At 39.5% G+C, this 24,886-nt stretch overlaps 4 protein-coding genes and 1 long non-coding RNA gene across 7 annotated transcripts in view; 4 read left to right on the top strand and 1 right to left on the bottom strand.

Annotated features, from left to right (window-relative positions):
- The first annotated feature begins 3,546 nt into the window (after positions 1-3,546).
- Positions 3,547-12,257, top strand: LOC307167444 (delta(14)-sterol reductase TM7SF2). The gene is made up of 11 exons (XM_079886557.1): positions 3,547-3,709; positions 3,788-3,881; positions 4,476-4,657; positions 4,734-4,788; positions 5,642-5,839; positions 7,614-7,717; positions 7,791-7,910; positions 8,747-8,915; positions 9,081-9,161; positions 10,608-10,730; positions 11,956-12,257. Exons 1-11 carry the CDS (start codon positions 3,659-3,661, stop codon positions 12,114-12,116), a joined length of 1,338 nt encoding a protein of 445 aa, XP_079742683.1. The 5' UTR covers positions 3,547-3,658; the 3' UTR covers positions 12,117-12,257.
- A 1,199-nt stretch (positions 12,258-13,456) lies between these two features.
- LOC307167463 (histone H3.3A) lies at positions 13,457-16,950 on the top strand. Its single transcript, XM_079886587.1, has 4 exons — positions 13,457-13,575; positions 14,893-15,042; positions 16,140-16,293; positions 16,388-16,950. The coding sequence occupies exons 2-4, from the start codon at positions 14,915-14,917 to the stop codon at positions 16,514-16,516; spliced, it is 411 nt and encodes a 136-aa protein (XP_079742713.1). The 5' UTR covers positions 13,457-13,575; positions 14,893-14,914; the 3' UTR covers positions 16,517-16,950.
- On the bottom strand, positions 14,950-16,132 carry LOC307167470. Its single transcript, XR_013822795.1, has 2 exons — positions 15,170-16,132; positions 14,950-15,095 (listed from the first exon to the last, which is right to left on the bottom strand). It is a non-coding gene; the product is annotated as an uncharacterized lncRNA (long non-coding RNA).
- Positions 16,951-18,128: 1,178 nt separating the features above from the next.
- LOC307167461 (histone H3.3A) lies at positions 18,129-24,155 on the top strand. 2 transcript variants are annotated; one of them, XM_079886584.1, is made up of 4 exons: positions 18,129-18,259; positions 19,525-19,674; positions 22,907-23,060; positions 23,151-24,155. In XM_079886584.1, the coding sequence occupies exons 2-4, from the start codon at positions 19,547-19,549 to the stop codon at positions 23,277-23,279; spliced, it is 411 nt and encodes a 136-aa protein (XP_079742710.1). In that variant the 5' UTR covers positions 18,129-18,259; positions 19,525-19,546; the 3' UTR covers positions 23,280-24,155. The 2 variants fall into 2 exon arrangements, with proteins under 2 accessions (XP_079742710.1, XP_079742711.1); XM_079886585.1 differs by having other exon boundaries at positions 18,131-18,204.
- Positions 24,156-24,774: 619 nt separating this feature from the next.
- The window catches only part of eif3k (eukaryotic translation initiation factor 3, subunit K), a 7,935-nt gene continuing 7,823 nt past the window's right edge, over positions 24,775-24,886 (top strand). Inside the window, exon 1 of one of the 2 annotated variants that reach the window (XM_079886580.1) lies at positions 24,775-24,886. This exon is cut by the window's right edge and continues 108 nt beyond it. The gene's annotated coding sequence lies outside the window, so the exon portion shown is untranslated. The other variant, XM_079886579.1, reaches the window with a different exon arrangement.

Raw genomic sequence — 24,886 nt, 5'->3', positions numbered from 1 at the left:
TATTTTATACCCCCCCATGGATGAAATTCTACAAAACTTAGCAGAGGATACCCCCAGAGGATGTCAAGTTAATCATACACATGAAATATGGTGCAGTTCTGAACATCTCCACTGAAGATAGGGGCGATAAAAGCAGAATAATATTGCATTTTCATTTTTTATGTGAGGGGCGCAAATCACAAATGAGTGATTATGGGCTAGGTTGATGTGGGCCCTTAAGAGCAACATACCATAAAAATTTCTTCATCCTCGGTGCCACGGTTCAGGTAGTTATTTAGGAAAAACTGCATTTTTTTGGGTTTGGGGGGGGGGGGTGGCCCCCGGGGACCAAACGAAATTTTTCCGTAGAAGTCTAGTGGGGCTACATGCCCACCAAATTTCATGTTCCCCGGTGTTTCGGTGTCCCTGGTATCGTTGACGAAAAATTTACGGGGGCCCCAGCGCAGGGGGGGGAAGTGGCCCACGGGGACCAAACGAAATTTTTCCGTAAAAGTCTAGTAGACCAACATACCATAAAAATTTCTTCATCCTCGGTGCCACGGTTCAGGTAGTTATTTAGGAAAAAATGAATTTTTTGGGGTTTGGGGGGGCCCAGCGCGGGGGGGGGGGGAGTGGCCCCCGGGGACCAAACGAAATTTTTCCGTAGAAGTGTAGTGGGGCTACATGCCCACCAAATTTCATGTTCCCCGGTGCTTCGGTGTCCCTGGTATCGTTGACGAAAAATTTACGGGAGCCCCAGCGCGGGGGGGGAAGTGGCCCCCGGGGACCAAACGAAATTTTTCCGTAAAAGTCTAGTAGACCAACATACCATAAAAAATTCTTCATCCTCGGTGCCACGGTTCAGGTAGTTATTTAGGAAAAAATGCATTTTTTTGGGTTTGGGGGGGCCCAGCGCGGGGGGGGGGAGTGGCCCCCGGGGACCAAACGAAATTTTTCCGTAGAAGTGTAGTGGGGCTACATGCCCACCAAATTTCATGTTCCCCGGTGCTTCGGTGTCCCTGGTATCGTTGACGAAAAATTTACGGGGGCCCCAGCGCGGGGGGGGAAGTGGCCCCCGGGGACCAAACGAAATTTTTCCGTAAAAGTCTAGTAGACCAACATACCATAAAAAATTCTTCATCCTCGGTGCCACGGTTCAGGTAGTTATTTAGGAAAAACTGCATTTTTTGGTACGGGGGCCCCAGCGCGGGGGGGGGGGGGGGGGGAGTGGCCCCCGGGGACCAAACGAAATTTTTCCGTAAAAGTCTAGTAGCCCAACATACCATAAAAATTTCTTCATCCTCGGTGCCACGGTTCAGGTAGTTATTTAGGAAACCTGCATTTTTTTGGGTTTGGGGGGGCCCAGCGCGGGGGGGGAGTGGCCCCCGAGGACCAAATGAAATTTTTCCGTAGAAGTCTAGTGGGGCTACATGCCCACCAAATTTCATGTTCCCCGGTGCTTCGGTGTCCCTGGTATCGTTGACGAAAAATTTACGGGGGCCCCAGCGCGGGGGGGGAAGTGGCCCCCTGGGACCAAACGAAATTTTTCCGTAAAAGTCTAGTAGACCAACATACCATAAAAATGTCTTCATCCTCGGTGCCACGGTTCAGGTAGTTATTTAGGAAAAACTGCATTTTTTTGGGTTTGGGGGGGCCCAGTGCGGGGGGGGAGTGGCCCCCGGGTACCAAACGAAATTTTTCCTTAGAAGTCTAGTGGGGCTACATGCCCACCAAATTTCATGTTCCCCGGTGCTTCGGTGTCCCTGGTATCGTTGACAAAAAATTTACGGGGGCCCCAGCGCGGGGGGGAAGTGGCCCCCGGGGACCAAACGAAATTTTTCCGTAAAAGTCTAGTAGACCAACATACCATAAAAATTTCTTCATCCTCGGTGCCACGGTTCAGGTAGTTATTTAGGAAAAACTGCATTTTTTGGGGTTTGGGGGGGCCCAGCGCAGGGGGGGAGTGGCCCCCGGGGACCAAACGAAATTTTTCCTTAGAAGTCTAGTGGGGCTACATGCCCACTAAATTTCATGTTCCCCGGTGCTTCGGTGTCCCTGGTATCGTTGACGAAAAATTTACGGGGGCCCCAGCGCGGGGGGGGAAGTGGCCCCCGGGGACCAAACGAAATTTTTCCGTAAAAGTCTAGTAGACCAACATACCATAAAAATGTCTTCATCCTCGGTGCCACGGTTCAGGTAGTTATTTAGGAAAAACTGCATTTTTTTGGGTTTGGGGGGGGCCCAGCGCGGGGGGGGAGTGGCCCCCGGGGACCAAACAAAATTTTTCCTTAGAAGTCTAGTAGGGCTACATGCCCACCAAATTTCATGTTCCCCGGTGCTTCGGTGTCCCTGGTATCGTTGACGAAAAATTTACGGGGGCCCCAGCGCGGGGGGGGGAGTGGCCCCCGGGGACCAAACGAAATTTTTCCGTAAAAGTCTAGTAGACCAACATACCATAAAAATTTCTTCATCCTCGGTGCCACGGTTCAGGTAGTTATTTAGGAAAAACTGCATTTTTTGGGGTTTGGGGGGGCCCAGCGCGGGGGGGGAGTGGCCCCCGGGGACCAAACGAAATTTTTCCTTAGAAGTCTAGTGGGGCTACATGCCCACCAAATTTCATGTTCCCCGGTGCTTCGGTGTCCCTGGTATCGTTGACGAAAAATTCAGTAAGGTGACGGGAAAAAAAAAAAAAAAAAACTTTGACAATCCCTATATGACCGCTTTCGCTAGCTACGCTAGCGGCGGTCATAATAAACCATAAGTGTATTATTTGAGTAAAAAGTATACATTAAGCTTATTCCAAATACTATAAATTGCACACTTTGTCTTCAATAACAAATGCACATTAATAAAAAAACATTAATTGGTTAAATCTACTTTGTACGATATACTATTGTATATAGTATTTTGAAAGTATACTTTCAATGCACTGTTACAATGATCATTTTCAGCTCACAGTTCTAAAATATATTTTTAAGTAAAGTGCAAATAAATACACTTTAAAAAAATAAACAGAATTTTCACTTCAAGTATATTTTTAGAAAATATAGCCTACTAAAGTATAATTATTTTAAAGTGTGTTAAAAGTTGTATTGTGAAAATAGGTAAAAGCATGATGCTATACCTTTAATATATTAAAAGATAGTAAAAAAATTGTGTTAGTATATTTTGTTATAGTATATGGTTAGTATATTTGCTATGTACTATTGAAACATATATTTAAATATACTTTTTTTCTCTCTAGGGAACGTTCAAAACGTCTTGGTTGTTTAAAATGTTTTAAAAACGTTATGCGACGTAAGGGAACATTCCATTTTATCCAAACATCATGGGAACGTTAATTTTGAATGTTCTCTGAACGTTCTGAAACTAGTAACATTTAAAAAAACGTTAGATGGAACGTCCAGCTAAAACATTAGAACGTTAGCCAGAGTTCCTGGGGATCTGCATGGCAGCTTCATCAAGTGTTTGAGGTTTTCATCAGATCTTTCCTTCAGAATGAGGGAAGTTAGTGCAACTCAACACGACCGTCCGTTGAACGTTCTCTACTATTGCGTGTTTCGTTGCGTCAGTAGTGTGTGTGTGTGTGTGTGTATGTGTGTGAAGTAACAGCTGAAGCATAAAAACCTCAGTCTTTGGTGAATACAGCAGTGTTAGAGATCACATCTGAGTTGGCACGATGGTTTTGGACGAGTTCATTAATGCACGGACTCATGATCAAGAACATCAGGTGAGCTTGTGAAATGAAATCCGGTGTTTAATCCAGATTCACTCTGTATTTATTCTCACACTTCTGACTGTCCTGTAGCCGCACAGGATCGGATCACACACACTGAAGCTCAAGGATGATGATGATGAAGGCAAAGGTGTCGTTCAGGTCCACAGTAAATGGAACAACATCCGTAAGTTCACATTTTTCAATTCAATGGCAATGCACATTTATTTGTATTGCGCTTTTCACAACACACATCATTTCAAAGCAGCTTCACAGAAAATGCATGAGTCCACATTACAATTTAGATTGATCTGTTATCAGAGGAAACTGTCTAAGTTATGTATTTCAGAAATGTTTACAAAATCACAGTTAGCTACAAATGTATTAATTTAAACAATATAATAATAATAATTAAGGCAGAAATAATGCGCTCATTGAAATAATGAATACTTGTTTGTTAACAAATGATCAAGTGCCATAGTTTTTATGGTAACACTTTCTATGAAGTATTACTATTTTATAAAGAAATAAATTACTATTCTATAAATATATTTATAAAGATTTATTAAGACTGCATTATAAGAACAGTTATGGTTACATTAATATTATTTGTATTATTACTTATAAGTCATGCATTTGCTTTTTCAATGTGCATGCTCATAAACCATTATACTCTGATTTATAATATAAAAATATATTAAATGTATCCAGAGGTACTTATTTGCATTACCAATTAGTTATCAATTATGTTTTTAATGACTAATGTGTGTGTGTGTGTCAGATCTGTCTCTGGTGTGTGTGTTGTTGGGTGTTTCTCTCATAGCTCTGCTGGACTGCTGTCGCTCCTCCTCTGACTGGGTTCTGCTGGGTTCTGGCGGGTCCGTCTGGGACTGGACGTCTGTGTCCGTGGTTCTGCTGTTCACTGTCCTGCAGGTGGCGCTCTATCATCTACCCGTGGGACAGGTGAGACCCGAGCTTTCCTGCAGAAACCTGTTGTCTATTATTAATTATTTATTTTCATTTATCCTCTTCTATGCAGGTGACAGAAGGCAAGATGGGCTGTAATGGAAAGCGTTTAAAATACAAACTCAATGGTAGGAGATTGAACACAAATCGCCTCATATATACACTATATTGCCAAAAGTATTGGTACACCCTCCAAATCATTGAATTCAGGTGTTCCAATCCCTTCCATGGCCACAGTTGTATAAATCGAGCACTAGGCATGCAGACGCTTCTACTAACATCTGTGAAAGAAGTTCCAGTGAAAGAAGTTCTTAATGCTTCAGCATACCAAGACATTTTGAACAATTTCATGCCCAACTTTGTGGGAACAGTTTGTGGATGTTCCTGTTCCAGCATGACAGCGCTCCAGTGCACAAAGCAGGTCCATAAACACATGGATGAGGAGTTTGGTGTGGAGGAACTGGACTGGCCTGCACAGAGTCCTGAGCTCAACTCGAGAGAACAGCTTCGGGATGAATTAGAGCGAGACTGTGAGCCAAGGGTTCAACATCAGTGCCTGACCTCACTAATGCGCTTCTAGAAGAATGGTCAAAAGTTCCCATAAACACACTCCTAAACCTTGTGGAAAGCCTTCCCAGAAGAGTTGAGGCTGTTATGGCTGCAAAGGATGGGCCAACTCCATATTAAACCCTATGGGTCAGGAATGGGATGTCATTAAAGTTCATGTGCATCTAAATGCAGACGTCCCAAAACTTTTGGCAATATAGTGTATGTTTCTGGATGAGTTGAGCATGTCTCAGGGTTCTGCTGTTTTGACTGTATATATGTGTTTCTGGATGAGTTGAGCATGTCTCAGGGTTCTGCTGTTTTGACTGTATATATGTGTTTCTGGATGAGTTGAGCATGTCTCAGGGTTCTGCTGTTTTGACTGTATATATGTGTTTCTGGATGAGTTGAGCATGTTTCAGGGTTCTGCTGCAGGTCTGTATGTGTTCCTGCTGAGCGCGGCTCTGTTATCGGCGCTGTGGTTCGGTGGCGTCCTGCGGGCCGGTGCCGTGACGGACCGAATCTTCTCTCTGGTCAGCGCTGGCATGGCCGTCTCTCTTCTGCTCAGCCTGGCGCTGTACCTGCGTCCCATCAACACACACGCCTCCGCACAGGTGCACTACCACAACACAGGTGCGACACACCTCACACACACTAAACGCCAGTGTACTTCTACTCACAAGCAGTGTTGGGGAAAGTTACTTCTAAAAGTAATGCATTACAATATTTTCGTTACTCCCCAAAAAGTAACTAATTGCGTTACTTTGTTACTTTTTATTAAAAGTAATGCATTACAATATATTCGTTACTCCCCAAAAAGTAACTAATTGCGTTACTTTGTTACTTTTTATTAAAAGTAATGGGTTACAATATTGCGTTACTCCAAAAAAAGTAACTAATTGTGTTACTTAGTTACTTTTTATTAAAAGTAATGCATTACAATATATTCGTTACTCCCCAAAAAGTAACTAATTGCGTTACTTTGTTACTTTTTATTAAAAGTAATGCGTTACAGTATTGTGTTACTCCCCAAATAAAGTAACTTGTGTTACTTAGTTACTTTTTATTAAAAGTAATGCGCTACAATATTGCGTTACTCCCAAAAAAGTAACTTGTTACTTAGTTACTTTTTATTAAAAGTAATGCGTTACAATATTGCGTTACTCCCAAAAAAAGTAATTAATTGCATTACTTCGTTACTTTTTATGGAAAGTAATGCGTTACAATATTGCGTTACTCCCAAATAAAGTAACTTATTGTGTTATTTAGTTACTTTTTATTAAAAGTAATGCATTACAATATTGCGTTACTCCCAAAAAAGTAACTAATTGAGTTACATCGTTACTTTTTATTAAAAGTAATGCGTTACAATATTGCATTACTCCCAAATAAAGTAACTTATTGTGTTACTTAGTTACTTTTTATTAAAAGTAATGCGTTACAATATTGCGTTACTCCCAAAAAAGTAACTAATTGCATTACTTCGTTACTTTTTATGGAAAGTAATGTGTTGCATTACTTTTGCGTAAATTTTCTCACTTGGGCTTGCTTGTTTGTTTTTTAATAACAACAAAAATGAAAGAAAGGAAATGCATATTTACTCCTGTACAGTAGAGGGTGTTGCTCAAACAAACCTTTCAGCCGCTGTTCTGGATTAAAGAACAATAGGATACAGGAGAAGGAAGTTCAACACTCTTATTTCTAAATCTAAAGTAATTTTTGCTTATTAGTATTGTTGAATTAGATCATTGAAGGTCAGCAGTAAAGACATTGGTTAATAAAGTGAGATTAAATACATATAGTTGTGTAATTTAATATAGTTAATTATAAACGTTTTGTGTAAAATTCTGAAATAGCATTTTACTGTTTTTATTCATTTTGAGGAATACTGAAGGTTTTGTGCAAGTGAGATGAGTAAATGCATGTTCACATTTAGTCTAGAACTAATATAACTATCATGTACACACACACACACACAAAACCTCCTCAATTTATTTCTCTCAACACGGGGACAGGAGAGCTGTCAGTCAATAAATGTGAAAAAGTTACTTATTTGAAAAATTAACGTAGATATTTTGTTGTTGATTGAAAAAGTAATGCGTTACTTTCCTAGTTACTTGAAAAAGTAATCTGATTACGTAGGCTAAATCAAATGACTTGTAATGAGTTACACACAACGCTGCTCACAAGGGCGTTCAGAGGTTAAAAAATATGCATGATTTTAGATATTTTGGATGGATCAAAATCACCATTTAACAGACATTTGATGTTAATTTAGCTTAATTTTACATGAGACGTTGGACGGATACATTGACGGCTCATACTTTAATAATTCATATTCAGTTATGAGTCTGAAATGCTGTCAATCATTATGAATAACATAATAACATGTGTGTGTGTTTTACAGCGGATCCCCTGCTGAGGTTTATTCTGGGCCAGAATATGGATCCTCGTCTGGGCATCATCGACGTCAAACACTTCCTCATGGTCAGGATCGGGTTCATCGGCTGGGTGAGTTCGTGCTCATGAGTTTTCTGAACGCAGTGAGAGAGAGGAGACTGATGAGTGTGTGTTTGTCCTGCAGGCCATGATGGATCTGAACTATCTCCTGACCGCTATAGAGATGAAGACCTCGCTGTCTCTCTCTCTGCTGCTAGTGGTCATCTTTCATCTCATTTACATACTGGACTTCCTCATCGATGAGGTCAGCAGGACACACTCATTTCTTATTGGCTTATTATGTGATCATCATTCTGAAAATTCAAAAGTAATGTTAACAATGTTTGAAGAATGAGAAAATGGAATGTTTGCTTAACATTCGAATAACCAAGAGACAGTACGTGTGAAATCTATTGACGACATTAGCTGTGTGTCCATCCAAAGGTGCGAATTTGTGCTCAAAACTGGAATATGGCATAAATCATTTGTGAATAAAGCAGCGTTTCCATCCCATGTGTTCAAGAGAACAATATCATCACTTCCTGGCACAGAATATCAGTAATAAACTGTAAGTTTCTGCAATCGGGCTCTTTAACCCTCCATCATAAACGAGTGTGTCTCGAGCGTCAGGCGAAACACAGTAAACACTGTCATGTTCTCTAGCGTTCGGATGCTGGTGTTCGGGAACACACTCGTGTGTGTGAGACGCTTCTGGAGGGAATTACACCAGATCACTCTGATCACACACTTTGACTTTCAGAAACACTAAACCAACATTAGAGACGCTGCGATGCCATTGGTCCACTGGTTACTCCAGTTATCCAATCACAGCTGACGCTGAGGCAAAGTCACATGAGGTTTAGAGGGATTCATTCAGTAAAAGTGTTTCTGCGTAGTTTACTTGCATGACTTGTTATCGGATGATCTCTCTCAATTGAGCATGTACGTTTTTTAGTAGTTATTGGATAATAATTTGCTGCATCCAACGTTTCTTTTATGCAAAATCCCAATTTTTTTCATATTTTATGTCATTTGTTATTATTATATTGTTATTATATTGTTATTCTGCTGTATTGTATGATTTGTCTGATGGTTGGTTAGGGGTCTGTGCTGACGACCAAAGAGTTCACAGAGGAGCCGATCGGGTTCATCATGATTTTGGGCGAGTTCATCTGGATCCCGTTCTTCTCCAGTCTTCCTGTTTACTTCCTGCTTCAGAGGCCCAATCAGATCCACTTCCTGTCTGCCGTGCCCATCTGCCTGTTGTTCGGTGAGTTATTCGTTGTTATTATTATTATAATCTTCATCAATCAGCCATCATATCTTACATTTAGGAAAGAAACATGAGAGTGCAACATTATGAACAGCATTTTATTCATGTAGACTTGATTACAATCCAGTTGTTGTTAAAATACTCAATGAAATGTATTGACAGGTGTTGGCTTCCTGATTTATTACCTGTCCAACGAGCAGAAAGATGGTTTCCGCAGAAATCCAGACGACCCGGCCTACGCTGGTGTGTGTAACATCTTCATCTTCATCTTCATATTCTCATCCTGCTTGCTTTTACAGTGGATATATAAAGTCTACACACCCCTGGCCTCTGGCGCTCTTCTCTCATTTATGACTGAAACATTTTACGTTTTGTTTTTTAGAATTTTTTACTTTATCAGAATGGTAAGAGACGTGGTAAAGGTTTTGGCACTTGCTGTGTGAACACACACACACACACTCGCACACAAAAATTGATTTGAAAAGGTTAAACGGTCCTGAAATATAGTCACACTAGTATTGTTTGCACATTGGAAATGAATGGGAGACTTACAGCTCATATTTTGAGATATCAACCTCAAATTTGGAGCATAACTAGTTTAGATTTATGGCTTTGATTTACTCACAATTTTAGAGTAAAATATAATGTTAGTGTATGTTTTAGAAAATATATATTTCATATGAAAATTAAAAAATATATTTTTTTTGCATTTTTCATAACAATAAATGTAAAATTGTACAACTATTTCCAAGTTCGCTTTTTTAAAACTTTCTTTCTTTAAAAAGAGACCAAACTTAAGTCTGTTGATCCAAGATTTATAACAGTATAAGTTGGACATTTTTATTTTCAGGTCTATGCTCAAAAAGTTAATAAATTGGTTATAACTACTGCATAAATATAACTTAGTACCACAAAATCCCCTAAAAATACAAAATATTAAATAAAAAATACTATCAAACTAAGATATAATAAAATCATTTCATTGGAAAGAAAATAAAAATTGGTCATTTTTTGAGCGACACATGAACAGTCCCAGAAGGGTTAAAACAGCTGGTTTTTGTGACGTACATTTTTTTATCAGAACTTCACGTCTTAAAGTAAAAATGCCAACCTATGCAATGCTGATGAAAACCAAAGCGGCACATTTCAGAGAAAAAAGAACTTGAAATAACCTAAATGCATAAGTCTACACCCCCCTATTATAATTGTGGCTGTGTTCAGGATGAACTAAGTTCATGTGCAACAGTACACACCTTTCTTCACCTGAAGTGACTCTGATTAACTCCAAACTGAGGGGCCGTTTACACGACGACACCGTTTATAAACTAAAAACTGAAAACGTTTTATGTGTTGTGGCCGTTCATTTACACGACAATGGCGTTTTGAGGGCCTGAAAATGCAAACTTTTGAAAACGGGTTTCAAAGTGCTCGTTTATATCGCATATTACGTGTTCAGCCTACAGGCGCGTTGTGTTTCTACACAGTCACATCGCCACCTACTGGCCTGGCAGAAGAATGCAGAGTTTTTCTTTGTTGTTTTCATGGATCTGTGTGTGAATGGGGTTCCAGTTGTGTCCAGTTTTACTATATTGCATGCCATGAAAGCATAAGATTGAGATTTTATTTGACATTCACTCAAATTCTTGCAAGCATAAAAGTAAATGCATGATCTCAACGTCTCTTTCAAAGGTCTGCACACAATCCGAAGCCCGTCAGGAAGACGTCTCCTGGTTTCTGGATGGTTCGGATGGGTCCGACACCCTAATTATCTAGGAGACATTATGATGATGTTTGCCTGGTGTCTCCCCTGCGGTACGAGCATTAAACTCATTCATATCAGTTTCAGGGTTTCTGCAAACCTTAAAAAGTCTTAATTTGCACTTCCACAAATTAAGGCCTTAAATGGTCTAAAATCAGAGCAGAAAGTCTTAATTTCATAAAGTCATCATGGCATTAAATGTTGCATGCATTCAAAAAATGACTACTTTCTCAGTATTTTTGCACTGTTTTCTATGGAAGCTTGTTTCCGCCATAAAATAACACATTTTAAAAGAAAATTGCGACTTTTTATCTCACAATTGCGAGATATAAAGTCAGAATTGCGTGAAATAAAGTCGCAATTGTGTGTTATAAAGTCAGAATTCTGACTTTTTTTCGCGCAATTGCGACTTTATATCTCGCAATTCTGACTTTATAACACGCAATTCTGGCTTTATAACACATAATTGCGAGTTTATATCTCGCAATTCTGACATCTTTTCTCAGAATTGTGAGATATAAAGTCCAATTCTAAGAAAAAAAAAGACGGACTTTCTTTTTTTACCTCAGAATAGTTTATCTCACAATTCTGACTTTATATCTCGCAATTGCGACTTTATTTCTCAGAATTGCGACTTTATTTCTCAGAATTCTGACTTCATATCTCACAATTGTGAGATAAAAAGTTGCTATTATTATTTATTTATTATTCAGTGGCGGAAACAAGCTTCCATAGTTTTACAACACAAATATCTAAAGTTTAAATCAAGATAAATTTACTTGAGATGCAAATGTAAAAAGAAGTAAATGTAATAAAATTAAGTGAACAAATATCAGTCAAAACTTCTAAATTAAGCTGATTTTTCAGAGCCCATTGGTAGATATTTGTTCTTGCTTTAGTCATAAACTTAATTTTGATAAATTTCCCATTAAACAAGACTTCACATTTCAATTAATTTTACATCTGAAGTAAATGTATCTTGATTTAGAAATCTTTACAATCTTTTTTGCAGTTTGATCAGAATTGGTACAGTAAAATATATTGTGGTTTCGAGCAAAACGATTCAACCTGCTGCTTTTTTTTTGTAAAATTAATTAAAAAGTAACATATCTGTTGGAAGATGTATTTTCCATAAACATTTACATTTAGAGAACATCTTGATGTATTAGTTCCCTTCAATTTAATTCTTGTATGTACGTTACTTGATCTTAAAAAGGTCTTAAATAAGTCTTTACCTTGATAAAGTCTGCAGAAACCTGAGTTTCCTCTATTCTCCAGGGTTCTCCAGCATTGTGCCGTACTTGCCGGCGCTGCAGTGCTTTCACTTACTGAGGCAACGAGCCAATGAGATCGAAGACTCGTGTCTGAAGAAACACGGCGACGCCTGGAGAGAGTATTGCCGTCGAGTGCCGTATAAACTGGTGCCGTATGTGTACTGAAGATCTGATATCTCTAATGTGGATACTTCTTTTGTACATAAACCTTTATAAAAGCATGGCTCTTTTGTTGTGTTGTTATTCTTACCTGTGTAAATCCAATGATTTGAACATGTAAATCCAGACCGTGTCATGTGATGTTTGATTTCCAACACGGTTTGAAATCGCTGGTGTTTCTGACGTCACAAACAACCTTGTAACCAATCAGATCAACGTGTGATCGTCAACCAGTGGATCTCTGAGCTGAGTGAGTGAGTGGAGGCGGGGTTCATTTGCATATTCATAGCACCATGCATACTAAATGAGGCAAGAGTGTCGAGTTACATTCAAGATATTTTGAGGCATGAAGTTACGTTTAAATATGTAATTTTGGTGATAAAAGATGAGTTTTAAGGGATACATTGACAACAGGAGGACTTAACTTTGGTTCCACTTTATATTAGGTGACTTTACATTTTTACGAAATTATGACTCATATAACTATGATAATAAAAAGTCGAATTTATGCGATCATTTTTTTTTAATTATGATGTTCTGTCATAATTTAAACTTTTTGTTATAATTGACTTTTTAAAGGGATAGTTCACTCAAAAATGTTAAATTCTGTCAACATTTATTCAACCTCAAGTTATTACACACCTGTATAAATTTCTTTGTTCTGCTGAACACAAAGAAGATATTTTGATAATGTTTGTAACCAAATAGTTGTGGGGCTCAACTGAATTCGATAGTATGGAGAAAAAAAATACTTTTTAGTTTTTCTATATTCTTCAAAAATATCTTCTTTGGTGTTTAGCAGAAGACAGAAATTCATACAGGTTTGGGAACTATACGGTTATCCGGACCACACCTATTTGGGTAGGGTTAGGGTTAGGTTAACCGTATAGTTAATTTACGTGTGGTACGGATAACCGTATAGTACCCAGGTTTGTAAGAACTTGAGTAAAAGATGACATAATTTTCCATAAAAAAAAAAAAAAAAAAATTGTGAACTGGCCCTTTAATTAATCATTAAAAAAAATAAATGTTTGGCATTATTTCGACTTTTTGTCACTACGACTGTACGACATTCTTAAGTAAGAATTTAGTTTAGACTTTTTAATTTAATTGTTTAGATTTAGTATTTCATAATTATGACTTTAAGTCATTTTTACAAAAAAATATTACTGTGTTGCTTTTGCGTGTCATTCTCAGATAATCTGCTTTTACAGCAGTACATTGACTAAAACGATACGAGAATGGTTTATTTAACGTAGTAAAAAGTGATACTGCTTTTAAAACTGTGCTTTAACAAACACTATTATTTTTTTTACAAACACTTATGAAGAAAGGAAGATTAGTGCGATGAAGCGCGCGAGCCGCGGTGTATGATGGGAGACTAACAGCCATTTCACCTCAAACTCTCTTCAAGCAGCAAAAACACTCCGTGGCGGAACAAAACCTCTCGAACACCCTGCGACAGGTGAGTCCTCGCCCGGTACACACTTCACACCGGCCCGTTTAACGACGACGGGAATCCATCACGTTTATAAACGGTCTGAGTATCGTGTGGGAAACCCGCTATAAAACGGTCTCGATCTGAAGTGAGACAAACGCGTCGCGCGCTCACTCTCATCTCTGTCGCTTTCCTTCGATGATTTAAACTCATTCTCACACTTTTGCTCGCGGTGATTTTATAAAAACACTTGCTGATAGTGTGCGCTACCGCTGTACGCCGTTAAACGCGATCAGTGTAGTTGTTATACGCTGGAAATCGTGTCGTTTGTTTGTTGGGCTTCGCTCGATAAACTGCTGTTTGTTTTATCTATTCTCTCACATTTCTAGCAGCCATTATGTCATCCGCTCAGGGGGCGGGTCTGGATTTACACACTGAGCGTTGATTGGTGCGGAGTGACTGAAGCCCCGCCCCCTTGGCACATAGCTCGCGTTTATTGGCAGAGAGCATGTTGATTGATGGGTGTCACAGTAAAACCACGGGAAACCCCTCTGACTAGTGTGATTGACATAATGGAGAGTCAGAACAAACATTTTTAGTTTTATTTTAATTCTGTTAATTATTTTTTCAACGTACTTTGCCAAAACAACACGAAAAAGCCTTTATATATTTTGTGTTGCATACTTAAACTCTTTTAGAAATAATAATAATAATATTAATCAAATATATAATTAAAATAATACTCTTTAAACATGTTTTTGTTGTGTAATTTTTTTTTTAATCTACACTTCAAAAATATTGTCTTATGTATTTAAAAGTGCAATAGAGTATCTTAATGGGAATGTTCATTGGATTTTGCTAGTCAAATATTAAACATCTACCTTGAAGTGTAGTTTTGAGATGTAAATATTGCATATTGACTATTTAAACATCTTGGGTAACACTTTACAATAAGGTTCATTAGTTAACATTAATGTATTTACTAACATGAACTAACAATGAGCAATACATTTGTTACAGTATTTATTAATCTTTGTTAATGTTAGTTAATAAAAATACAGCTGTTCATGTTAGTTCACAGTGCATTAACTAATGTTAACTAATACAACCTTTGATTGTAATAACGTATTAGTAAATGGTGAGATTAATATGAACTAAGATTAATAAATGCTGAAGAAGTATTGTTCATTCTTAGCTCATGTTTAACTAATGAACCTTATTGTAAAGTGTTGCCACATCTTGTTGAATGCATTTTTGCATTCATGCAAAATCAAATAGTAGACCTGCTGGATATTCTTAGTGTCATGTGACTCATCATCATCATCTGGTTTGTTTGTTCTTCAGTTTCAGGTGAGTGTGTGTCAGGATGGCCCGTACGAAGCAAACCGCGCGTAAGTCGACTGGAGGAAAAGCTCCTCGTAAGCAGCTGGCGACTAAAGCGGCCCGTAAGAGCGCCCCGTCCACCGGCGGAGTGAAGAAGCCCCATCGCTACAGGTGAGGACGCCACACACACATGGCTCTGTGTTGTCAGAGACTAACGGCTAACGCTAGCGGCTCTGTGTCGTCTGACCGCCGCTAATGGCTAACGCTAACAGCTCTGTGTCGTCTGACTAACGCTAACGGCTCTGTGTCGTCTGACCACCGCTAAGGCTAACGGCTCTGTGTCGTCTGACTAACGCTAACGGCTCTGTGTCTTCTGACTAACGCTAACGGCTCTGTGTCGTCTGACCACCGCTAAGGCTAACGGCTCTGTGTCGTCTGACTAACGCTAACGGCTCTGTGTCGTCTGACTAACGCTAACGGCTCTGTGTCGTCTGACCACCGCTAAGGCTAACGGCTCTGTGTCGTCTGACTAACGCTAACGGCTCTGTGTCATCTGACCACCTCTAAGGCTAACGGCTCTGTGTCGTCTGACTAACGCTAACGGCTCTGTGTCGTCTGACCACCGCTATAACGGCTCTGTGTCGTCTGACGCCGCTAGCGGCTCTGTGTCGTCTGACGCTGCTAATGGCTAACGCTAACGGCTCTGTGTCGTCTGACGCTGCTAACAGCTAACGCTAACGGCACTGTGTCGTCTAACCACCGCTAACGGCTAAAGCTAACGTCTCTGTGTCATCTGACGCTGCTAATGCTAACGTCCCTGTGTCGTCTGACCGCCGCTAACGGCTAAAGCTAACGTCTCTGTGTCGTCTGACGCCGCTAACGCTAACATCTCTGTGTCGTCTGACGCTGCTAACAGCTAACGCCTCTGTGTTGTCTGAAGTTGCTAACGGCTAAAGCTAACGTCTCTGTGTCGTCTGACGCTGCTAACGGCTAAAGCTAACGTCTCTGTGTCGTCTGACGCCGCTAACAGCTAACATCTCTGTGTCGTCTGACGCTGCTAATAGCTAACGCCTCTGTGTCGTCTGACGCTGCTAACGCTAACGTCTCTGTGTTGTCTGACGCTGCTAACAGCTAACGTTAACGTCTCTGTGTCATCTGACGCTGCTAACGTCTCTGTGTCGTCTGACACTGCTAACGGCTAACGCTAACGCCTCTGTGTCGTCTGACGCTGCTAACGGCTAACGCTAACGTCTCTGTGTGTGCCTCAGGCCCGGGACCGTGGCTCTGCGCGAGATCCGCCGCTACCAGAAGTCCACGGAGCTGCTGATCCGCAAACTCCCCTTCCAGCGTCTGGTGCGAGAGATCGCGCAGGACTTCAAGACCGACTTACGCTTCCAGAGCGCCGCCATCGGAGCGCTGCAGGTCAGAGGTCACACACTACAGCACACTGATCCATTCAGAATTACTGAACACATGACAGGTCACGTGACTCGCGTGTGTGTGTGTGTGTTTGCAGGAGGCCAGCGAGGCGTATCTGGTGGGTCTGTTTGAGGACACTAACCTGTGTGCCATCCATGCCAAGCGTGTGACCATCATGCCCAAAGACATCCAGCTGGCACGCCGCATCCGTGGAGAACGAGCCTAAACCTTCATCTCTGTGTGTGTGTGTGTGTGTGTGTGTGTGTTCGCGTGGCTCTGACTGAAGGACTCGAGGCACTAAATCACTGGGTTTCGTGAAGTCAGGTCTGAGTAAAGTCGGTCCAGGACTCGTTTCGGGTGCTAATGATTTTCTTTCATGTGTGATTCCAGTGATGCATTCTGGGATTGATCGTGTCCCAGTCGTCCTCCTCACACACACACAATCTTGTGTTATTAATGAGCATATGTAGCAAACGACTGTAGCTATTTTATACCATGTGATGTACTTCTTCATGAGTTGTTTAGGCAGACACTCACTCAGGTTTTTCTACACCCTTTCATGGTTTATCACGAGGTGATCAATTGTGTTTGCTTTGTTTTTGTACGTCTAAGAAGCAAATCTTTGTATTACACAGATAATAAATTGGTGTTGAACTGTTATTGAGAGCTGTTTTATTAAAGTAATTCACCTCCAATAACATTTTCTCAGGTAAAAATGTTATGGATGTCATTTCTGTAATGAAACAATATCCAGTTTTCCCACAGGCAGTTTTTGTGTGTCAGATATTATGTAGTCATGTGATATCTCATGATAATGTGTTCTAGTTCATTGTTCCATAGGCGTAATATGTTTTCTTCACTCAAGCAAAATTTCTGTTACAATATAACATAAAACATAAAAATAATTAATAAATTATTTAAATAAAATAATAAAAACAGACAAATTAATCATTTTTTAAATTAAAAAATATATATAAATTGATAAAGTAAATAATAAATATTAAAACAAATAATAAAACTTGATTTAAATACATATTAATGGGAAAAAAATATTAAAACAAATGAATAATTAAAATTAATAAAATAGCATCAATACAATTTACTTACATACATTTGATTAGAATACATAATAAAAATCGGTTTAAATAAATGCATTTGATTAAAAATAAATAAAAAAAATATTTAAATAAAACTAATAACAATTGGCTTATATATCTGATTAAAATAAATAAAACAATCATATAAATACATTTCATACAAATAAATAACATTTGAAAAATATTTGATTAAAATAAAAAGTGAATAAAATAAATAATAGAAATTGATTTAAATAAATTGCATACAAATAAAGGATTAAAACAAATAAATAATAAAACTTTAATTTAATAAATAATAGAAATTTAAATATGTTTCATTAAAATAAATGTAAAAAATTATTAAAACAAATAAACATCAAAAAGTTAACGGACTAATGGATAAATAAATAATAAAAATAGATATAAATAAATACATATTTATAAAAATAAATAATAAAAATAGTATTTAATACTTTTTTTATTTAAAAAAAAAACAATAAACAATGTCAAAAATTATAAATAAATCCAACAGCACGAGTAAAAACTTAATGTAAATTATATATAATGTTATCCAAATAATATTTTACACATTTATAAAAAATAATGTATAATTTTTCAGTTTAAATTACGCATGAAAATGGGGGTTAATCGCACAAGGATGATCATATATGGGGTGAAAGACTGAAAACCTGCTTTAAAGCACCTTAACACCGACAGACATATGTTATCGTGATTTAAACAGATGAATTTTGGAACACACCGGTGGAGAGGCTCCAGCGCGATGCATTGTGGGAGCCGCTGATTGGCGCATTTCCGCTGCCATTGTGCGCGAGAGACGGTAAATAACACTGAAGCTCAACTCTAAACACTCTTTAAACACAATTTCCACTAAGGTAAGACAATTATGTCTGTGTGAATATAAATGTGTGATATTTAATTGTTATTTTAGGCAGAATAAATTGCGTTTTGTGGTATTTCGAGTGAATTTGACCGCGTCTGTGTTTATATCAGAGAAATAGAGAAGCGCTTCAGTCGCGCGAGCCTCAAAATCCATCCAAAATAAACTGATATTTCACAAACGCAGAAAATCCACATAAACGCCTCCATTCCTGCTTTAAACGTCCGCTAATGCATCCCTAGGGTCTTTTCTTTGTTGTCCGGGAGTAATTGGCGAGAACAGTGGTGAGGTTCCCAGTGAAATTGTCGAAGTTTAGTCGTTAGTTCGTGTCTTTTCTCGCTCAGTTTACGGTTCGTATCAAACAGGCGCCATGATGTTCACAGTTGAGGGGCGTGGCTAACGCCAACCGTCTGGCTTATCTCCTGTGCTCTGATTGGTCGGCTCATGAATATTAATACGACGAGGCTGAACTTTGAGACATGATTGACATGATGAGCTTGTTGTTGTTTTAAGCACCTGCAGGGAGTTCAAACTCTATACGGAAACGTTTATAATAGATTTACGACTTCAGAAATATTGTTATTATTAACGGTCACTTTTATGATTGAGTATTAGTATGACATGGTCTGTGAAAAAGTGTTAAAATTAATTATAAAATTAAACTAAAGTTTATAAAATGATTAAATGATTAAGTAAATGTAAGTAAGTAAATTAGATTAAAAATAAATAATAAAAATGACTTAAATAAAATAATTAAATTGATGTATAATAATACAAATATTTGATTCAAATAAAAAATTATTCAAAAAAAAACTTGATTTGAATAAATACATTATAAAAATTGATTGAAATAAAACAAAATTATAAACAAATTAATAAAATAAATTTAAATAAATAATAGAATTTGATTTAAATAAATACATTTGATTAAAATAAAATAAATAAATAAGTAATAATTGGTTTGTAAATTTGATTAAAATATATAATAAAAACAATTACTTATATACATTTTTATCCAAAAAAAAAAATTGATTTAAAAATAAATGTAAAAAAATTATTAAAACAAAAAATAATCAAACTTGATTTAAATAAATAATACACATTTATTGAAATTTCTATATATTTCTATATTATTATTATTATTATCATTAATGGTCCCTTTTGTGATTGTGTATTAGTATAACATGATTATGAGAGATTCTTTGAAGTACTTTAGTGTCATGTGACTCATCATCATCATCTGGTTTGTTTGTTCTTCAGTTTCAGGTGAGTGTGTGTCAGGATGGCCCGTACGAAGCAAACCGCGCGTAAGTCGACTGGAGGAAAAGCTCCTCGTAAGCAGCTGGCGACTAAAGCGGCCCGTAAGAGCGCCCCGTCCACCGGCGGAGTGAAGAAGCCCCATCGCTACAGGTGAGGCAGGGCTGGCGTTGGCTGGCTGCGATAGTCGCTGTTCAGAAGCAACACTGGTTACATCACTTGCCCACCGCTATAAAATCATTAAAGGGGGGGTGAAATGCTCATTTTCACTCAATCTCCTGTTAATCTTTAGTACCTATAGAGTAATATTGCATCCTTCATATCTCCAAAAAGTATTTTGTTTTATTAAATTTTTAACATAAAGATAGGCTGTACCGAGTCTTTCCGGAAAAAACCGAGCGGCTGGGGGCGGGCCGTGTGGGCGAAGCTTAGCTGTGCTAACGCGCCAAGCTAGTGACAACACACAGAGACATTTGTTCAACAAACAGTTTTACTCACCGTCCGGTTCCAACGCACGACCGCGAAACTTTATCATTGTGACTGCTCGATCCTTAAGCATTAGACGATCTGCAAATCCGTAGATCTGGGCTTTGTTTATAAAACAATCATCGTCGAAATGCAGGGAACAACAGTCTTACACAACTCCGTTTATGCTCAGGAAAACAAACTCCATCCACGGGTTCCTTAACGCTGGGTTCTTTGGGAATCTGTGCAGGGTTGTCTTGCCCTGGCAACCAAAAACACACTTCTTTGGTGACATTGACTTCCCAAAAGCCGGGCAGGGCGCTTTGATGGCGAACTGCTTTCACTCTCTTGCTCTGGTCTACGAGTGCGCGCGCGGCCGCGATCTTACCGGAGAAGTGCCCTTAGGACCCGTATAAGGAAATTCCGCCCTATCTTACGTAGGGATGCAACGGTACACTGTAAAATACCGGACCGTTCGGTCAGCCCTGCACGGGACAATCTACCCTCGTGTCCCGCGGTACTTCGGTTTTGCCATTGAGTTCGCGCTGATCCTTTTAGTTTTTGCTTTAGGCGCCGTTCACATATCGCGCCTAAAAACGCGTAGAAAACGCTAGGCGCGCCGCGTTCTCCTTTTTCCAAAGCGCTAGGGCGGTTGCCTCCGGAGGCGTCGGTCGTTGCTAAAGCAACTATCAGCTGCGCTCTGTTTGGTTCTTGTCACGTGACCTACGGTGCGCTTGCGGCATTCTGAAAAGTTGAGAATTTTCTGCTGGGGACATCGTTAGTGCCAACCGGTCTCGCCTTGCACCAGACAGTGTTGATAGACTCATCTTTTTGCACAAAAATCTCTCAATAGTGGATGAGTAAATAACATTGCACTTTGTATCCTGAATGCAGTATTTTTTCATTATATTATTTTGCTCTGCTTTTTTTTATTCAAAGCACAAGCTAATTTATGTTTGTTAAAGGTAAAAGTGCACTTTTTCTTTCACATTGATCACTTCATATACCAGTTATCAAGGTTTGGAATTGGGATCCACTTGAATATTTTGAAGTGTGTTTGTTTACATTTTGTATTTCATATAAGTGATAGTTGAAGAGGTTGTATTACTTAGTGTTGTTCAGTACAGACTAGAGTGTTAATTTATTCCATACATTGATGTTCTTCCTACTGTGACATTCTGTTTGCTCATAAGAAAAATAAAACATATTTTTGGGATGAAATAGCAGTCTCTTTCTGCACAAAACATGTACCGAAACCGAACCGAGACCGTGGCCCAAAAACCGAGGTACGGACCGTACCGTGGGCTATCTGTACCGTTGCACCCCTAATCTTACGTAAGACAGAGCCATACTCGAAAAAAACTTTCCGAAACTTGTGACAAACCGGAAGGAGTATTTTTGGAACAAAAATACTCCTTCAAACGTACAACTTAGTTTTTGAAACTTTGTCCATGTTTAGCATGGGAATCCAACTCTTTACCAGTGTAAAAAACTCAGTATGCATGAAATAGCATTTCACCCCCCCTTTAAGTTCAGTTAGAGAATAGACACTATAGTTAAAAACTGAACGTGTCTGCTTAATAAACTGTGAGCGAACGAGAGTCGCGGCACAGAGTCAGGCGTCATTAATCTCGAGAGCGAGGAGCTGACTGACAAGATGGAGGAATATTTGGTGTCAAAGTGAAATGTAAAAGCGCCTGTTTAAGCAATTTTGTCACTGTACTGTTTTGTTGTTGTGTTTCACTAAGAATAATAGCCTAATGAGCTCACCATTCAAGCAATCCGCCCTGGAACTGGTGCTCATTAGAAAGCGAAACTAAAATGCGCACGGCTGCACGTGTCCACAGGCGCGCAGAACAGAGCAAGTGTTTTCAGTTCATTACTGTGGAGAAACGCTCGCTCTGCTCCGCACCGTTATGAGTGACATGCGCATTTTACTTTCGCTTTTAAATGAGCATTTCTGGTCAGCTGAGCCTTGTAACGTGGAGCTCAAAGTTAATTCTTTGAATGAATCAGCTTTTTTCGTTGAATGAACGGTTGAATAACTCACTCAAAGACAGTGCCGTGCCGTCACCTAGTGGCGTAACAGTGTAACTGCACTGAGTGACAGCCTGTCTATGCACAGAGACGAGCAATGCTAATACTGGTGAATAGTATTAGCATTAGCAATAGTATTATTATACACATATAGCAATAGCCTAACGAGCTTATTGTCAGGTTTATGTTCTGTTATATGGACCTTTATTTTGACATTCTTTGTTTACTTCACTTCCTGTTTCAATGCTCTGTTTAGTTTTATTGGTTACTTATGTCCTCGTTTTCGTGCCTGCTGACCACAACGTAATACTTATTTATATGTAAATAAGTAAATAATTAAATAAATGGTGATAATACCGCATATTGAGCCACTCAAAATCAAAATTAATTCACCGCGACAGCGCTAATGGGCCGCTAACGTCTCTGTGTCGTCTGACGCCGCTAATGCTAACGTCTCTGTGTCGTCTGACGCCGCTAACGTCTCTGTGTCGTCTGACGCCGCTAACGTCTCTGTGTCGTCTGACGCTGCTAACGTCTCTGTGTCGTCTGACGCCGCTAATGCTAACGTCTCTGTGTCGTCTGACGCTGCTAACAGCTAACGTCTCTGTGTCGTCTGACGCCGCAAACGCTAACGTCTCTGTGTCGTCTGATGCCGCTAATGCTAACGCTAATGGCACTGTCGTCTGACGCTGCTAATGGCTAAAGCTAACGTCTCTGTGTCGTCTGACGCTGCTAACGGCTAAAGCTAACGTCTCTGTGTCGTCTGACGCTGCTAACAGCTAACGCTAATGGCACTGTGTCGTCTGACCACTGCTAAAGCTAACGTCTCTGTGTTGTCTGACGCTGCTAACGGCTAACGCTAACGTCTCTATGTGTGCCTCAGGCCCGGGACCGTGGCTCTGCGCGAGATCCGCCGCTACCAGAAGTCCACGGAGCTGCTGATCCGCAAACTCCCCTTCCAGCGTCTGGTGCGAGAGATCGCGCAGGACTTCAAGACCGACTTACGCTTCCAGAGCGCCGCCATCGGAGCGCTGCAGGTCAGAGGTCACACACTACAGCACACAGATCCATTCAGAATTACTGAACACATGACAGGTCACGTGACTCGCGTGTGTGTGTGTTTGCAGGAGGCCAGCGAGGCGTATCTGGTGGGTCTGTTTGAGGACACTAACCTGTGTGCCATCCATGCCAAGCGCGTGACCATCATGCCCAAAGACATCCAGCTGGCACGCCGCATCCGTGGAGAACGAGCCTAAACACACACACTATCTCTCTCTCTCTCTCTCTCTCTCTTTCTCTCTCTCTCTGTTTGTGTGTAGTTTTAGCGTATGGTGGCGTTGATGTACGTGGTTGTCTCTCTGTTTAATGGCAACAGACTATTATGGTACTTCCTGTTTGCATGTACCAGCCGGTGACTGATGCGCCTCACACACACACACACACACACACACACACACACACACGTGAGTGAAGCGGTCAGGGCTGATGTCTGCGTTCAGGGTGTCAGGGCCTCTCATGCAGGGTGCTAGAACAAGCCCTGACCCTTCCCAGAATTCCCTGCTCCGCCCATCCTGAGCATGTGTGTGTGTGTGTGTGCGCTCGATCAGCACGGGCATTTCTATACAAATCCGAGCATCTCGTCTCCAGCAAATGTTTATTATTGCAATATTATAAAGTGTGTCTTTTTTTTTTTCTTTTTTTAATGCGTTCATATAAGCTTGTTTCCTAGATCTAGAGCGTATTTTTCAAGATTCTTATACAGACATTTTTACATCACGAATCATCATTATTTTTCTCAAGGCAAACTCTGTGATTCTGCTCCGGGAATATTAATAATAATAATAATAATAATAATAATAATAATAATAATAATAATGTATCCGTCTGAGTTTCCCAGGGGCTTTTGATAGGAACACCTTGATTTGAGTGGAACACACACACACACACACACATATATATTTTCCCGTCAGTTTTCTACTCTCGTCCCGTCACAGGATTCCTCAGGCAAACATGGAGACATCATCATTTAATCCTGAATTCCCCAGTTTGACTACAGAGCATTCAGGTCTTTAAATAAACTGATCTTTGTAATTTTAAATTCCTCTGATTGTGTAATAAATGGATGTCACACACTTTTTTTGTGCGTTGTCTTTTATTGTGTTTTATTGTGCTGACGATGTTACAATTAAAAATCTAATTCTACTTGTTTAATTTTAACAATAATCATTTGTTGAGTTTCCTTGCGTTTCTGTTTCTCTTGATATGTGTGTGATTTATTTTATTATGGCTGAGGAACATTAGTTCATGCATTAATTAACATCAACAATGAGTATTTTAATTAGTTCATGCATTAATTAACATAAATTATTTTAAAATCAGTATTTTAAAAGGTACAGGGTTGAAACTTAACAAATTTCAGCAAAATGTGGAGGCAAAACCATTCTGGGTCTGTATTTCATAAGATTCCAGTTATTTGTAGTAATTATTAAGCTAAACTAGCATCTGCATTGAAATATGAGCATAGCATGTATAATAAATAAGGCTCAGGGAGTCAGGGTGTGTTTTATGATATGATTAAACGTACACCCTCATAAACGGTGTATTTATCTGATACAGAATGTTGTGTCTCTTGTCAATTATTAATTGTTTCTTGTTTGTTCGACGTGCATTTGAATGCAATGACTCCGTCCACGCGCACGGCGGCGCTCTCAGAAGCCGCGCGCGCTCCTGGCTGGGTCACGTGACTGTCGCGCGCCCGATGACGTCGGTCTCTGCCGCTCGCACACGCCGCGGTGTCGCTCGTGAGGATCCGAGTGTCTGGAAAATAAAGGAATATATATATAAAAAAGGTTATAATAATAAT

The sequence above is a fragment of the Squalius cephalus genome (assembly GCF_949319135.1).
Source record: "Squalius cephalus genome assembly, chromosome: 11".
Lineage (NCBI taxonomy): Eukaryota > Metazoa > Chordata > Actinopteri > Cypriniformes > Leuciscidae > Squalius > Squalius cephalus.
This window is presented reverse-complemented; position numbering and strand designations above follow the sequence as displayed.